At 39.7% G+C, this 12,670-nt stretch overlaps 1 protein-coding gene across 3 annotated transcripts in view; it reads left to right on the top strand.

Annotated features, from left to right (window-relative positions):
• The window catches only part of LOC129767186 (uncharacterized), a 55,260-nt gene extending 51,997 nt beyond the window's left edge, over positions 1 to 3,263 (top strand). Inside the window, exons 10-11 of one of the 3 annotated variants that reach the window (XM_055767822.1) lie at positions 1,603 to 1,746; positions 1,929 to 3,263. In XM_055767822.1, the coding sequence (XP_055623797.1) occupies positions 1,603 to 1,746; positions 1,929 to 2,892 (1,108 nt within the window). In that variant the 3' untranslated portion in view covers positions 2,893 to 3,263. Of the gene's footprint in view, positions 1 to 117; positions 1,578 to 1,602; positions 1,747 to 1,928 lie in introns of those variants that run through there. The other 2 variants (XM_055767823.1, XM_055767824.1) reach the window with 2 other exon arrangements.
• The last annotated feature ends 9,407 nt before the right edge of the window (positions 3,264 to 12,670 follow it).

The following is a 12,670-nucleotide window of genomic DNA, read 5'->3' as shown; positions in this document are numbered from 1 at the left end:
GTTTCATTTACGCATCATTCGTCTTCCGTGGTGCCTAATCGAATGTAACTGTCTTTTCTGTTGAAAAACAAAATCAAATCAAATCAAAACAACCATAATTTCCTGCCGTGTGTGTAGCATACAAGGCAAAGGGAGTGAGCCGACAGCAGCTTGTCCACTATCACCTCCAGTACACGACATAACCAGTGACACATCTACGGCTAACAGTTCTCCACGGAGTCCAGTGGAAAGTTTGTTCCAAATGTCGATCGAATTTGTTAAGGGAGCCTATCCGCTATTCCCGGCACTCGCAATCTATCACCAGTTCGATTGTTGGTCGCTGGCATTGGTCATCTTCGCGCTGACACTGACCCTTATCGTGTACCTTCAACTGCGGTTGAAAAAGCGGGACCGGTTGTGATAGGGGCGAGAATTGTAAATTGTATCACTCATGGAGAAAAACTTTTATTATCCGATTAATGCTTGCATTAGAAAAAATGACTAATTTCGGATAGCGATGAAAAAAAAACTAAAAAAGATAACTTAATGGGAAAATTTTTCCATAAAACCTAATGTTATTGATCATGTTACAAAAATATTTCGACGCCCTGTGGCCTTCCGGCAGTTGGCCGGAACATTAGCCCTTGTTGTCTAAAACATATTTGTTGGCATGTTTTTCGGTTCTTTCTTAGCCTTATTTATCAGTTCCTCCCCCGTTTTCTCCACGAAATTGTTGGAGTAGACACTCCGCTTCTGGTTTGCTTCGGGAGATTCTCGAACGAGTGATCCGCTCAGAACACCCCATCCTCGTCCGGATGATATTTTTGGATGAAGGAGGCAACTTCCGGAAGGCACTTTGTACTGTAAATTCCCACAAGTCCCGTGGGGGACGTAAAGTAGTTGGTTTTCTGCCAGTCAAATTTTGTTCGAACATTGCCATGATTACTACGTTACTCTGATTGACGATGTACAAGTGGTCTCATCACAGGGTTTTAAGGTAAACGCATGAAAAATTGGTAAAATTTGTCATATTTTTCTAACGCAAGCGTTAGCCCAGTATAGCTTTTCATTCGACCCTGCATAGCATTTCAATTGAATACTACATTTACCAATCAACATTATGTGGTCGTATCATAGCTGCCTTCAAAGTCCAACTGTTAGATAAATTCTGAGAGATTTTAGAGCTACCAACCACCACTTTAGTCTGACTGCGAATTTAATATTCAGAAAAATATGGAATCACTTCAATCTGTAATTCCATCGTGGGCGGTTAAAACACGTTCAATACTTAACCAAATAAATTCATTTTTAATTACCAGTAATTTTGTCATAGAACTGTTAGCTGCAGTATGCCTTAAAATCGCACACTTCATTAAAAAGCACCATAAATAATCTTTCCGACACACTATGGATAACAATGCTGCAAACTGTATGTGTAATATGAAATCAAAAAGAAGTTAAAACGTTGGTAAAATTTTCTCCAAAATCGTTATCATTCTTTTCCGAAACTCCGTCATCTGTTCTCATTACCAACCATCACCGTTCATCGACCTCGTGTTGAAATGAATGTGTCTCATTCGTTTTGGTCATCCTCGACTTTATGTTCCGACTCCAAACCACAAGAGAGCTAACGACCAACCATCAGCGGCAACTGAAGGACCTTCAAGAGGAGCGCCAGATTGTGATCGGCAGTCTGGAGGCGCGGGACACCAAAAACGCCCAAGAGATCCAAACCTTGCACAAAAAATGTCGATGTTTAACGAATCTGTAAGTACACACGACGGTACCATCGGTAAAACTAACCGAACAGCATGATCATCATCTGCGTTCATTTTCATACGAAACTTGATCGTCACTAACCCCCAAGTAATGGTCACCCCGCTTGTCGTGCCATATAGATTACCAGTTTGATAGAACTATGTAACTCAAATTATGTTTCCCACACATAGCTTCGAAGAAATGCGAAAGCGATACGAACGTCGTGAACCGCGGCAGGAGGATCTACAGCAGATCGAGGAGCTGAAAAGTATAATCGAGTCTCAGGATCGGGACTTGCGAATATTGACCGAGCGATTCCGTGAGCTGCAACTGCAGGAGAGAGAGCAGCAACAGCAGCATCCTGCGCCCCAGCCCCCGCGGAGGGTTAAGAACCGTGGCAAGCAGCAGCAAAATCAGCCAAGCGAACAGTCAACAGTCGATGAGGAGCACCAACAGCAATCCTCGATTCAGACTGCGCCAATGGTAGTTGTTCCTGTGCCCATTGTGTGTGACGTAATATACGAGGAAAATGAGGCTGATCTCATGGATGAGGAACAAGAGGAGCATCAGCAGCAGACCGAGAAGATACACGTAGTAGACGTGCCGGAATCTGCCATTCAAACCGAAACCACGATTGTTCAATCGACCGAACCAGTGTTTATTGAATCTGCAGCAAGTTCCGCGACCCCAGTGATAGCTGAGGCTGACGTGCAGTGTTCACCAACCACTATCGAGCAGGAGGGCACCCCTGGTGATCCTCAGGTGGAGATTACGGTGATACAGAGCGATCAAATCCCAGAATGCCAACAAGAAATACCCGCGCCCATGCCGCCTGCACCTACAATCATAATCACCCGAGAACCCGACGACGACAGCGTTGCCGGCGATGAAGATTCCACGGAGGTAACCATTTCCCCAGTGATAGAGGTTTCAACCGTGCAATCCAATTCAGCGGAGACTGAGTCAACACCACCAGCCGAGCCCAGATCAGACGCTGACACAAAAGTACAAAATACGCCTGATATCCCTCCAACACCCGTCACGGATGCTGATCAAGTAGTTACGGAGGTGACAGCTGCCGATGAGGTCGTGGTTGTTGTTGGTGCTGAATGTGAATTCGACTGCACGCCAGGTCCACGATCTGCTTCAACGTAGTTGACGTTAGTTTAGTTCCACACATTTCGACTTATCATCCAGTAGCATCCAAGTGTATCCTTATATCCTTATAACATTTTTAATTTATTTCTATTTGCTAGCAATAAACTATTCTTCGCAACTATAACGTGCGATTCTTCGCTGTTCTCACAAAATATTTCAGTGCAGCAAATTTGTATTCCATCACGATTGGAGTGATGAGCGACGGAAGAAATAAACGGAAAATCCTATTCTATCTTTCCTATTTGATACGATCTTATCTAATCCATCACTAGTTAGTAATATGTATATGGAAACGAAAAATATGAAATAATGCAAACTATTTTTGTAGCTGGATTACTGAATAAAAAATATTTAATAATTGAGGAAAACACCATGTTTTATGTTGTATTCGAAGAAAGCCCTCTGAAATATGCAAGTGTTGTTCGAGTTCGATGAAAGGCGCGATTTCCGATTTTTGGATATAATCAGAGCCTTTAAAATCATCTAATTAGTTTCTTGGCACGAAGACTAGATGCGCTGCTGTAACTGGAAAGAAGCGGACAAATACTAATAATACCCCGGAAAGAGGACTTGCAAAAACCCGAGATGCACATTAGCGAATACACTAGACTAAAAATTTCCCTGGAAACATTAGAACTTACTGTGATATTTGCAGAACTACAGTGGATTTTGTAAAGCACTATGAAAATCCTGTTTTTGGCACTTTTTTTAATCGATGCAAAAAATTTAAATATTTTTTTTTTCGTCAAAGTAACAAAATATCCTTGTGCAGAATTTATTGGAGATTTCAAAACTGCCTTTCGATTTACGGTGCGATGGTTGTTTATTGAATTATTCATTATCAAAGACAAGGAAAAATTTTTCATTCAAACTGAAATATCTCGGTGTGGGAAGGTCCTAAAGGAATGTTCTAGGAACCAAATAAAAGCTGGTTGATAAGATTAATTGGATTTGCTATTGAGTTGGTTAGCAAAAAATTGTGTTAGTCCAGAATTTTCTTGAAAATACAAAGAAAAATCGATTTTTCGTTTCTTCCCGATATTGTTGCCGACTACACCTACACACACCAAGATAAAAATATGTACGTAAAATATTCTAATACCTGAAAGTTATAGCTTCAAAATGATGCACATCCCATCGATATGCGTTGATTTTTCACGAAGTTACAGTATGTCAAAAATCACTCAAAATTTCCGACTTCGCACTTTGTTCCTCTAATTTTTTGTCGAGTGTAGATTATTTATGAATATTTTCTTACCTCGGTGTGGTCATAAATTTTTCGTCAGACTCAATTGGAGTTTAAATAAAGTTGGGTCGCTTTTTCAAGGGAACCACTTCCATGTGGCCAAACATATATACAAAAGTTTCGATTCTCATATGGATATAGTAGTGAAATTTGTTCGGGTTATTAATCAAATCTTAATATATATGATGCTATTCTTCGTATTCTCTCCTTTTCCTTTTGCTGGAAAAGGTTCCGAAGTCTTTTTTGTTTCCGAAAAAAAAATCACGTGCGTTTTCAGACATTAAATATTCTTTATCAGAGTCCAATTCGAAACATGAACACGAAATGAAAATAACACCTCTCGTTTAAATCTGTTGCATTCAATCGCGTCTACTCTGGCCACCGGGGCTCTGCATAGTCATAGTCAACTGAGGATAGTCAGCTGACTATCCGACTGACTATACCCGTATTCAGTTAGTAATGACTTTTAGCTTTTTCACGCAGTTTCTCCGCCAAAACGACTGAACAGACAGTCGGGCGTTTCGTCGCTATCTCCCTCTACCGACTCGACTATATCATTTCATTCCAGCTGTATGGCACCCGCCATGTTTTTGGTACCAACATCTCAAACGTCAAAAGTATTTGTTTTCTTCAAAACAGCGATTCACGTTGACGGCATTGAGCTTCGTTTACTAGTATAGGGGAGCGTCATAGAATAGCTCATTTTCAGTCGGAATGAATGTTTTCAAAATTAAAATTATGAATGAAATTCAGCTTTCCATATCAAATTAGTATTCTATTCAAATTAAAAACATTTTTGTTTGCAGGTGAGGAAAAAGTCTCATACGAAAATTGTTTATGAATACAACTTTATATTATCATAAAAAAATTAGTAACAATGTTGGAATTGTATAGCCATATGATTGAATGAAAGTCAGAAATACGTGTTTCAAGTAATTGAATAACATGATGTGAAAATTTTCATTCAATTTTTAAAATTTAAAAACCGGCTTCGTGTCTTCTAATCTGATAGAGATTGCACTAATGAGTTTGGGACCCAAATTAAGTCCCTAATTTGAAGTCGCCACCAGACGTCGACACTATTTTTCTGTCATCGCAAATTACCAATTTACCACCATCTGACATATCGTGATGTCGATGATGAACTTTTACAGCAGAGAGATAGTGAGATAGGCGGTGACGGTAGGTAGAGTAAGATAGCGTTAATCGTGTCATACACCTGTTTCATTCGTCTCAGTCAAATTGTCTCCATTGCACTTCCCCCAAAACGAATTCGTTCCTCTCTCTCTCTTCCATGTAACGTTTGCATGCATCGATGTTTGAGTTCAACGTGTTTGACAAACGCTGCAGGTGAGCTAGTTTTTTGTTGTATCGTACACGAAAATTACTCACACGTATAAAATAGCGTGCAGAGTGCGTGCGCTATTTTGCACGTTGTTTACTAATACTAACGCGAGGACCTTTATACCATACCAGATAACTGTTTAGGTTCATTGGTTTGAGTTCACTATGGGTAGATAATAAACCGTCCATTAATGGGGTAAGGGGCTGTCCACATACCACGTGGACAGAAAAAGCACGATTCCAGACAACCCCCCCCCCCTTCCATGGACAAGCGTGGACATTCTCTATACCCCTCCCCCTGTTGTCCACGTGGACATTTCTCCATTTTTTTGAAAACAAATCGGGAAAGTAATAGAATTGCATGTAAATTCCATTTCTAGTTCATTTCTATTTTCTATGCTATGTGTTTACATTGATAAAAAAAGTTTATTAACAGTTTATCAATAGTAGCGGTTTGTACTCATTTTTTCATTTGTTTCCCAACATTGCCCGTGAAGTTATTTGTACAGAAACCCCAATCTTCAAGAATTATTTTTTCCGTCCTTCCGTTTTTCGAAAAATGACAAAAAATCGGAAACCCGTCAAACAAAAACATTGGCTAAATCCTACATTTATTCCTGTTGGAGGTTCAGTCCAATGTTTTTGTGTGATGTGTGATCTTTTATCAAAGTAAAGGGTGTGTCACATCAAATTGCATCACGGAAAAAACGCTGTAGAAATTTAATTTTTAGGAATTATATCTTCAGCTTTCGCTTATAATCAGATAAGAGTGTATAGATCACGTTGGCCATGCTTCACTGTCAATTTTTCGTAAATTTGGAAAAATGTCGTCGAACGAAAAAGAGCGTCGTGAATTAATCCTGTGCACTCATTTCGAGAATCCGGAGTTGTCACATCGGGACATCGGCAAGATGCTGGGAATCGTCCAATCCACGGTCAGCAGAGTACTAAAACGATACTTCGAAAACATAACCATCGACCGGAAGGTGAAGAACGGCAAAAATGGATGCTCCGTCAGTGAAAAAGATTACAAGCGCGTAGTTAAGCAGTTTAGACGTGATCCGAGAAGTTCGGTCCGGGATCGCCAATCGCCAATAAGCTGAATTTGTCAAGTTCATTCGTCCAGCGGACCAAGCAGCGGGAGGGCCTGCGTACATACAAGGTTCGGAAGGCTCCTAACCGCGACGAAAGGCAAAACATGGTGGGGAAGACGCGAGCCCGGAAGCTATACACCGAAATGCTGACGAAGCCGCATTGCCTGGTAATGGACGACGAAACCTACGTCAAAGCGGACTTTCGTCAGCTGCCGGGCCTGTTGTTCTTCTCCGCAGAGGACACATTCAGCGTTCCGGAGGAGATTCGCAAGCAGAAACTATCCAAGTTTGCCAAAAAGTATATGGTGTGGCAAGCGATCTGCTCTTGCGGAAAGCGGAGCGCCCCCTTCGTGATGACCGGCACGGTAAACGGACAGGTTTACCTTAAGGAGTGCCTACAGAAGCGCTTACTACCACTATTGAAGCAGCACGAGGGACCATCTTCTGGCCGGATCTCGCTTCGTGCCACTATTCAAAGGACGTGTTGGAGTGGTACGAAGCCAACGGGGTCACCTTCGTGCCAAAGGAAATGAACCCGCTCAACGCGCCGGAGCTTCGCCCAATAGAGAAATATTGGACGATTATGAAGCAGGCCCTCCGGAAGAACCCAAAAGTTGTCAAATCGGAGGCGGACTTCAAGAGAGAATGGATTTCTGTTCAAAAAAAACTACAACCTGACGTTGTACAGAATCTTATGGACGGGGTAAAGCGGAAGGTGCGAGCATACGGACTTGGGTTTGAAGTATGAATAAAAAGAAAATGCCAAAAGTTGTTTAATAGTTTTTATTTTACTGTCTAAAATTTTCAAAAGCATCGGTCTACTGGACGAATTTCTACAGCGTTTTTTCCGTGATGCAATTTGATGTGACACACCCTTTAATACTAAAGAAAAATTAACATATTTTTGAAATTAATAAGGTTTTTTTTTGTTAGGTTATGTATTGTTGTGCACTTTTCTCATACAGTTGCTTTATACCGAATTCATACCCCGATAAAGTCATACAAAATTCAATGAAATTGATAGTAGGTAGTGGCTAATAGACTAAACTATCATTTGATGGCAAAACCTTACCATAGGGTTGCTTTCCAAAGCCATGAGAAATTATCAAAGTGCTGTTCGATTTTTCGAAAACTTGACCCAAAATTAGTTAATGATTTCTGTAGATGGATAAAACATAGTTCTCATGATAAAATATTTTTATTTCGTTTTTGTACCCCAATTTTAGTCTATTAACGCGTGATTAGCGATTTTCGTTATTCGCGATGAGCTTGCCAAACTATTTCGCGGATAATCGGAGTTCTACTGTATTTGTAAAGAAGCTTCTAATTCGTGTGTCGTGTACTGAGGATTCATGATCAGCGTCTCGATTTGATTATCATTACAGCGATTTGATTATCATTATCATTACTCGATTATATAGTCTGAGATTTCATTTCACTGTATGTAATCGAATCCTGTATATAATCGAGTCAACAAAGAATTTGTTTTTAATTCGTTTTTTGTGCATATATTTATCAATTTTTAATATAAAAGAATATTTTTAATTTTTGATTCATCCCCTTAATCCCCTTAATCCCCTTTCTTACATGAAAAAAATAGATTTATCCAAAATCCCTCAGATAGTGATAAACGATCATATTTGATGAAAAATATCCTTCTACGCATATGTTCGAATTTCAGCAATGACAGAGTTGTATAACTTTTTTTTCTATTTCGGACTCAGTTACCTCAAACTGGCTCTACATTAAAAACTGCTCTACGAAAAACGATTCTGTTGCTTCCATTTGAAAGATGAGAAAATTGCGTACAGAATATTGAAATGAAACATCTAAATTAATGGATTTTAATAACATTTTAGAAGTGAAAACTTAAAAGTTACTAATTTTTAATGTGTTATTATTAATTTTATCCTAAAAATTGATATTAACTCATGTTTTTTATTTATCTGAAAAAACCCTATTCCACTTTTATCTCGAATTTCCGACTTTCAACATAAAATACTCCTAGCAGAAAGCTGACAGCATAAAACCAATGTGTATGTGTGATAGATGAAAATATTCTAAAGGCGTTCTAGTGGGGTTGAACATTGAAAATAATGTCTGAATAATTCGAAAAGAGAATCCTTGAAGCCCGTATAAAGGCGGGCTTGCGCTGTAGAGGGTTAAACTTGATTGTTCCTATCAATTAAATTAAAGCTCTCTAACCGCTCTACAATTTGTTTTTTAACACCCAACTACTATCTTTTTTAATTCCGCTGCAATATCGATATAAACAATTCCTGGTGAAAATTCAAGTAAAATCTTCAAAAATCACGATTTTTACCCCACTGTACATATAATAGCCACTTAAATTTCACCTTGACGTTGGTTACATTTTTTCTTGAAAAAAGTCATATTTGAAATGTAAAAAAAAAATTTTTTTTCAGACTTTATATAATAGAGTAATCGAGTCTGTATATAATCGAGTGCGACCAAAAGAACCAATGGAAACGTATTCCAGAACGAATAAGAGCATTGCTGCTAAGAACACTTCTCGAGAGATACAGTTCGTGCATCCATAAAAGAGTTTGTTGTTTGTATTCCATTTTCGCCTTGGAAGTTTTCAAAAGATGAAATCTAAACGGTTTTTATATCAAGAGCGGATGTTGAACTAAAAACCCAATGTAGGAAAACAATGTCGTGTGTTTCTAATATTACAACATTCTAACATGCTTTGAACCCGGGTCTTCGTAGCTACTTGGTTACGCGTTCGCTTACCAAGCGATCGATCGTGAGTTTCAAACTCAGGGCCCTCAATTGACCATCTTTGTGTTGTTATAGAATAACTACGTCCACGCAACCATCATCAGCGATGGAAACCGATCCACGGTGGAACAAAGATCGATTCATCCATACAACTGCTCTGCTCTTCAAGAAACATCGGGCTGCTGTTCTATAAATAACCCAACAATGATCAATATCAACTGTCTCCGCTGTCCGGTCTGCTGAACAATGGAAGAACAGGAAAAAATACTCTTGCGCCTAAATCGCTATTACTGTGTAATTTACCATAATGTAATGGAACAGAAAACTTAACGCCTGAATGGCTACTACTAACTACTGTGTAATTTACAATTTATAGAAACATAAACATATGTACATGTACACGATTAAAACCCGGCTGCAATTCCAAATGAAATCAACAAATGGCAAAACATTAATATGGAAAAATTGCAAAATATTTTAGATATTGCAAATTAAAGTTTTTTTTCGTAAATAAAAGAAAGAGTACAATTTTTTTCTCAATGTACATTTTTTCACGTTATAACACTTTCTAAGACACTATTCCGGTACGACTCATAGTTGTTGAGATATAAATTTTTTTTCAGTTAGCGCTCAACTTCCGAGTTGAACAGACGCGTTTTGTTTCTGCTATCATCTACGGAAGTCCCTCGCCGGCTATATATAATACGAAAGTTGCGAGAGTTTTCGTGTGCTATCGCGAGCCGATGTCCGCGATGAAACGCCGCGAAAACACATTTCGCATTGATTATGGACAAAAGTTTGTGCCGAAAAAACCATCGTCCGAGGAGGTTCACCGTTTTGTTGGTGAGACGCTCGCTATGAAGCGTGAGGATATAAAGCGGATTCAATACAGCCGCAACCTCGGAATCGCTTTTATCGAAACTACTTCTCTTGAAGTTGCACTAAAAGTCGTCGAGGAAAACGACAATACTCACGAAATTAAGGAGGACGGAAAGTCATACGTTCTACGTCTGAAAATGGAGGATGGAGCGGTGGAAGTGAGGATCTACAATCTTTCCGAAGATGTATCCAATCAAAAGATCGATAAATTTCTCAGTGCTTACGGAGAGGTTCTAACCATTCGAGAGGAGGTATGGAACGAGAAGCATTTTTTCTCTGGTCTACCGACCGGTGTCCGCATCGTGAGGATGACGGTCAAAAAAAATATTCCAGCTTACGTCACCATTGATGGTGAAACGACACTTTTATCGTACTACGGCCAGCAACAGACTTGCCGACATTGCAGTGAATTCATTCACAATGGCGTCTCGTGTGTGCAAAACAAGAAGTTGCTGGTCCAAAAACTGGCAGCGAACAGCTTCTCATACGCAGACGTTGCTAAGAATACAAATCCTCCACGTACGAAACCACTTGCTCAGCAATCCCGAGCTGCGAAGCCGAGCGGCTCAAAAGCAGCCGAAATACCAATAGCGATACCAATAGATACAGAAGCGTCTACAAGCAGCACAATGCCTGCTCCTACTGTTCTAGTTCAGCTCGAGAGGTTCGATGACTTCGCTGTACCAACGAACGTGCAACAGGAACACGAAAATGAAAACGACACATGGACAAAAGTTTTGCGCAAATCAATTTTGCAAAGGAAAACAAACGGCAATGATACAGACTCATCTACTTGTAGTAGACGCTCGACACGTAGTACCAAAAAAATGCGTTGCGATGATGGCGATGACCCGCAGGACAACGACCTCTCCTGAAATAAGCATCTTCACCAGCTACAATATTGCGACCATAAACGTAAACACGATCACGAACACCACCAAAATCAACGCACTTCGAACATTTATCCGAACCATGGATCTTGATATCGTGTTCATTCAAGAATTAGAAAATGAGCAACTCACTCTCCCTGGCTTCAACGTCGTGGCTAATGTTGACCACACGAGAAGAGGCACCGCCATCGCTCTGAGAGATCACATTGAATTTTCTCATGTGGAGAAAAGTTTGGATGGTCGATTGGTCGCTTTGCGTATTCACAATACTACACACTGTTGCGTATACGCTCCGTCCGGCACGGCACATCTCAGAGAGAACGCTTTTTTAATGATACGATCGCCTTCTATTTACGTCATCGTACCGAGCATACAATTCTGGCCGGTGATTTCAACTGCGTGATACGACAGTGTGATTCGACGGGATACAATATGAGTCCCTCTCTCCAGACTACAGTCCAACAGCTGCAACTGCATGATGTGTGGCTCAAGCTACGCAGAAATGATGTCGGATATACTTATATTACGGCTAACTCATCCTCGCGTTTAGATCGCATTTATGTAAGCAGGGGATTGTGTGAACAGTTACGAAACGCACAAACCCATGCATGCTCGTTGTCTGATCACATGGCATTTGTGGAGTTCCGAAAGCCACTCAGGAATCAGCCAGGCAGCCATTGTTGCTCCGTGTACGAATACACGTCTTGCCTTGTCGAACGCCGGATACCAAAAGAGGACGAGCAATGGTTGTTCTCGCAGTTAATGATTTTTTTTTATTCCTAAAATTCATAAAGTTCTGTTTCACATATGAAACTTACGCATCCGAATTGATCGCCAAAATATCTAGTATACATGAGTCATCAAAACGATATGGGCTTTGCACTTATGATCTAGTTTGGCTTCTTTTTTTCCCGCGTGTATTTTCTGTTCTACTGGCATTTTGCAACACTTGCACTGCACTGAGAGAAATAATTAGTAAATATAACGAATTTTTTGGTAAATACTACCAATCTATAGTCATTTTCGACCGTACTAATAAACACATATGTCAAGCAGAACCATGATTCGGAAGCCCAATATCGGCTACATTTTCTCGCCGAAAATGCACGTATCAGAATTGTATCCTTATTATACCTCCGTATTGCCTTATTGGAACAATGAAAATGGTTAATACGCGCTTTTCTTACCAATTTTCAGATATGACAATATCCAAGCTTTCTAATGTTATCGAGTAAAATATACTAATCTCTGGTAGGGATGCGGGTTTGTTGACAATATGTACAAAAAATTTGTACATTCTACTAATTTTGCATTACTAAATGTATTTAGTAGTTTTCGACCGAGGATTTTTCTAAGGGTGTGTATCAAATACTTCACACTGGGCTGAACTGTCAATTTCAATCACCAAAACAAAGACAACTCAACTAAGATGAAATTATACATTTTTATGCAATTATTTTCATCAAACTTAGTGGAAAATAAACAGTTATCTCGAGATCGGAAACATTGGAATTATTTACGAAAGAAATGCTTATTTATTTCAACTTTTTATTTTTCGTTGCAGCAACTTGCATTGA

The sequence above is a fragment of the Toxorhynchites rutilus genome, chromosome 2 (assembly GCF_029784135.1).
Source record: "Toxorhynchites rutilus septentrionalis strain SRP chromosome 2, ASM2978413v1, whole genome shotgun sequence".
NCBI lineage: Eukaryota > Metazoa > Arthropoda > Insecta > Diptera > Culicidae > Toxorhynchites > Toxorhynchites rutilus.
The sequence above is the reverse complement of the archived record's forward strand: the minus strand, read 5'-3'. Positions and strand labels throughout refer to the sequence as shown.